Source organism: Dipodomys spectabilis, unplaced genomic scaffold, assembly GCF_019054845.1.
Source record: "Dipodomys spectabilis isolate Male_0828 unplaced genomic scaffold, ASM1905484v1 ptg000339l, whole genome shotgun sequence".
Taxonomy (NCBI): Eukaryota; Metazoa; Chordata; class Mammalia; order Rodentia; family Heteromyidae; genus Dipodomys; species Dipodomys spectabilis.
In genome coordinates, this window is record NW_024871016.1 from 782,481 (window position 1) to 786,320 (window position 3,840).

Below are 3,840 nucleotides of genomic sequence, written 5' to 3' on the forward strand. Positions count from 1 at the left end.
AAATTTCCTAGACCATTAACTTCTGTTTCTAGGTGCTCCTCTACACCCATTATCCTCAGATTAGGCCTTCTGATGGTATCTTCCAAGTGCTGAATAGATCTATCATATTCATGGATTTGTCTCGGATGGTTGTATGTTTTTCTCTATAATATCTAGGCTGTCTTCAATCCCCGAGATTCGATCTTCTGCATGGTCTAACCTGCTGTCAAGACTTTCTAATTTTTTTTTATTTCTTTTCTTTCTAATTGGTCATCTTTGATGGCTTCAAATTCTTTGTTGAAGCTTTGTTTTAGATCTTGTATGAACTTCTTTACTTCCTTAATTTGGTGTTCAGTGTTTATTCTCAAATCACTTGGTCTGAATTGATTCTGTGTGGATTATAATGTGACGGTGGGATGTCCTATTCTGGTCTGGTCTATTTGGGGTTCTAAAAGCTTCTTGTATTTGAATAGGCCTATCTTTTTGCATGTTTGGGAAGTTCTCTGCTAGGACCCTATGAAACAAATTTCCTAGACCATTAACTTCTTGTTTCTAGGTGTTCCTCTACACCCATTATCCTTAGATTAGGCCTTCTGATGGTGTCTTCCAAGTGTTGGATAGATCTCTCATATTACTTGGCTTTGTATTAGATGGTTGTATGTTCTTTCTCTATAATGTCTATGCTGTCTTCAATCCCCGAGATTCAATCTTCTGCATGGTCTAACCTGCTGTTGAGACTTTCTACTTTGTTTTTTATTTCTTTTCCTTCTATTTGTGCCGCGGACCGGGTTCTGTCGGGACGACGGAGGACACCTAAGGGAGGAACCTGGAATAGGTGGGGAGATGGCAAACAGACAACTCACACACATTAGGAGTGGATGCTGAGTGCGATTTAATGCAGAGGATAACAAACTTTTATAGCAAAAGTCTCCATGAGGAAGGGCAAAAGGTTACACAATCTTGCTGCAGGGCTTCTTTCTTGGGCGGTCACCAGCTGGTCGCCTGAAAGGGCAAAAGGTTACACAACCTTACTGCAGGGCTTCATTCTTGGGTGGTCACCAGCTGGTCACCTGATAGGCACTTGTTTCCGGCTTATCTCTAAGAAATATAATGGGTTTCGATGTTTTGTCATCAACTAACCATTACCTTATTTCTATAGAGGCCTTAACTGTCCCATAAGATCTTTCCTGTTCTTTCCTCAATAGCAAGGTCACCGAGGCCTACATCTAGCAAGTCTTTTAGTAAATGAAAGAGAGTAACAAGAAGTTCTTTCTCCTAAGTAGTTATCTCAGCAATTGCCATACATTCCTTCTGTTCTAGCCGCGCCTACAGCTTCTTGTAAATCTCTTACAAACAATTCCTTCTGCTGAAATGACATCATGAAACCCCCAATATTTACTTATGACTTGTCTACTAGCCTCCATAAGAGGGGTTTTAGGTTAGCACTTAACTCTGGTGAGTTAGTCATATTTTTAAGACACTCATCAGATATTGGAGTCGCCAACACTCTTAAGAAAGAGCTTTGAATAAGGGAACGTTAACAATGAGCAAGTACAAAGAGCAGTAGAAGCAGTAAAAGATTAATAGGCACTCTTATGCAGTGAAGAAAGGCAGAAACACATCTTTTCCCAGGGGTTTTTCCAGCCTTTTCCCAGGAGTAGGCCTCTTAGAAGCCCTATTCTCCGAGGTAGACTTCGGTGAAGTCCCAAAACTTGGAGATAGGTTTCTGTAAAGCCCCATTCTCTGAGGTAGACTTCGGTGAAGTCCCAAGACTCAGAGATAGGTCTCGAAGCCCCTATCATGGTCTGATAGATGGTTTCCCATGCTAAGCAGACTCCACTGGAGTAGGCGTGGCATTTGCCCCTTTTTTATTTTTTAGATGTGCCAGAAAATATCATCTCGTATAGAAGAGATGGAGCGGAAGACTAGTTTGAAGAGGACTGGAAAGACAACAAGAATACATATAACAATTAGTGTTATGACTCCAAATGTAACCAAATAGTGCCACCAATCTAAAGGATTAAGACTTTTTAATCCTTTCTGTAAGTCTTCTGCTAAAGAATTTATCCCTGCGGTTTCCAAATGAGCTTGACTAAGTGATGAGATGTCTTTCTGTAGCTGTCCTATATCATGAGTTAAGCTATTGTCCTTCCAGATTCCTTGTAAGTGCACTTTGGTAGCTTCCCAATCTAAGCTGTCATTATAAGGCCATTGCCTTATAATAAGTAACACAAATATACTTAAATGACTGATGACATATAGTGGCTAGCTGGGTTTTAAGATTATTAACTTCAGTCCCTAACTTTAAGACTACTTCCTCCAAAACCTCTAGTTTGCTGTCTAATTTTTGATCAATGATCTGTTGCTCTGTTAATGCTAGAGAAACATTCTTATTTAACTCATTAACGAAATGCGCCGAGTGCACTTGTTGTACTAGCGCAGTGGTGGATACAGCAAGCGAGGTTACTAATGCTATAAGGGAAGCAATTCCAAAAATCAATGCTGCAACAAATCTTTTTGGTCGTATTAATTCATACAAAACACGAAGTGTTTGCAAAGCAGAATTATCAAACCAAGGATCTTCATGTAAATTTACAGGAAGTAATACATATTCAGGTCTTTTTACAATAATTACTATTGAAAATTCTTTATCTAAGGAAGCATCAATACAATTGGTCAGTCGACAGGAGTAACATTGAATTAAAAAGGAATTTCCTATGTGTGTAATGTTAATCCTCTTTTCACTTCCAATTAAAGCTGCATACGGATAAGACAAACAAGCTCTCAATGCAATTGACTCTGGTAGGTTGGCTTTGGGCTTTTTTAGCAATACCATATTTGCAGCTGCAGCAAATCTAAACAAATTTCTATGGGTAACAATAGTTCCATAATGGCTAGATTTAGTGACCCACATGGGGGTGACAAATCCAGGCGTGAACCAACGCCTTACCGGTTCCGAGTCAGCCGGAGCTCTATAGCCTGTGAATTTCACATTCTCATTTTCTCTCAAATATTTTTTATAATCATAAGTTGGGTTGGCAATGGAAAAATCAAATACCAAATCTGTAGCACCCCTAGGCCAATGTACAGAGGCAGAATGGGGAAATCCACAATCCAACCATGTTGGAAGTTCTTTTTCTGTTTTGCTGTCCCAAAATTGATCTTTATCCTGGTAAGTTGTTAAACAATTTGGAAAAGGCATAGTAACATTGTTATCTTTGTCAAAGGTCTCATTGTAATTAGCATACCCAAGTGTTTGAAAACTTAATTCCCACATCACCCTCTTACTGCTAAAAGCAGTATTAGTCTTATCAGGTGCATCAGTATAAAAGGTCCTGTAGTTAACAGGCAAGCATGCAAAAGGAGCACGGCCTTTTAAAGCCAAGCATATAGGGGTGACATCAGATCTTCCCTCATAATCTAGAGACGTGGAGGTCATAGGCTCCTCTGACCCTATTGGAATACCCCCTAGTATAGAGGTATCATTCATTAGCACTTTTATATTAGATGGGTGAGTCCAGCCCACGGGATGAAGCAAAGGTGGGTCAGGAACATACGCCCAATACATTGTACAAGAAGCGTAATTCACCTGTAAAGAAACAAGAGCAAGCATGGCTAAAAACATGTTTCTCGGATTAGGTTGATTTCCGGTGGCCTCAACAGTGTGTCGAGCTTCCTTGCACAACTTCTGGATCTGTTCCCACGTAGGTGGTGCAAGGATGTTTGTAGAATCAGCCTGCGGTGGTGATAGAGAGAAAGTCTTCATCTTCTGCACCAGTTTTCTCTCCCGATGTATTTTCACTTTCCTCCTGAATCTTTTTTGGGCCCGAGAAGGGCCGGATGAGTCTGTCTGGGACCCAA

At 40.3% G+C, this 3,840-nt stretch overlaps 1 protein-coding gene across 1 annotated transcript; it reads right to left on the minus strand.

Moving 5' to 3' along the window:
• Nucleotides 1-2,179: 2,179 nt before the first annotated feature.
• On the minus strand, nucleotides 2,180-3,604 carry LOC122095170 (endogenous retrovirus group K member 19 Env polyprotein-like). The gene has a single exon (XM_042665623.1). The coding sequence runs from the start codon at nucleotides 3,602-3,604 to the stop codon at nucleotides 2,180-2,182; it is 1,425 nt and encodes a 474-aa protein (XP_042521557.1).
• Nucleotides 3,605-3,840: the final 236 nt, after the last annotated feature.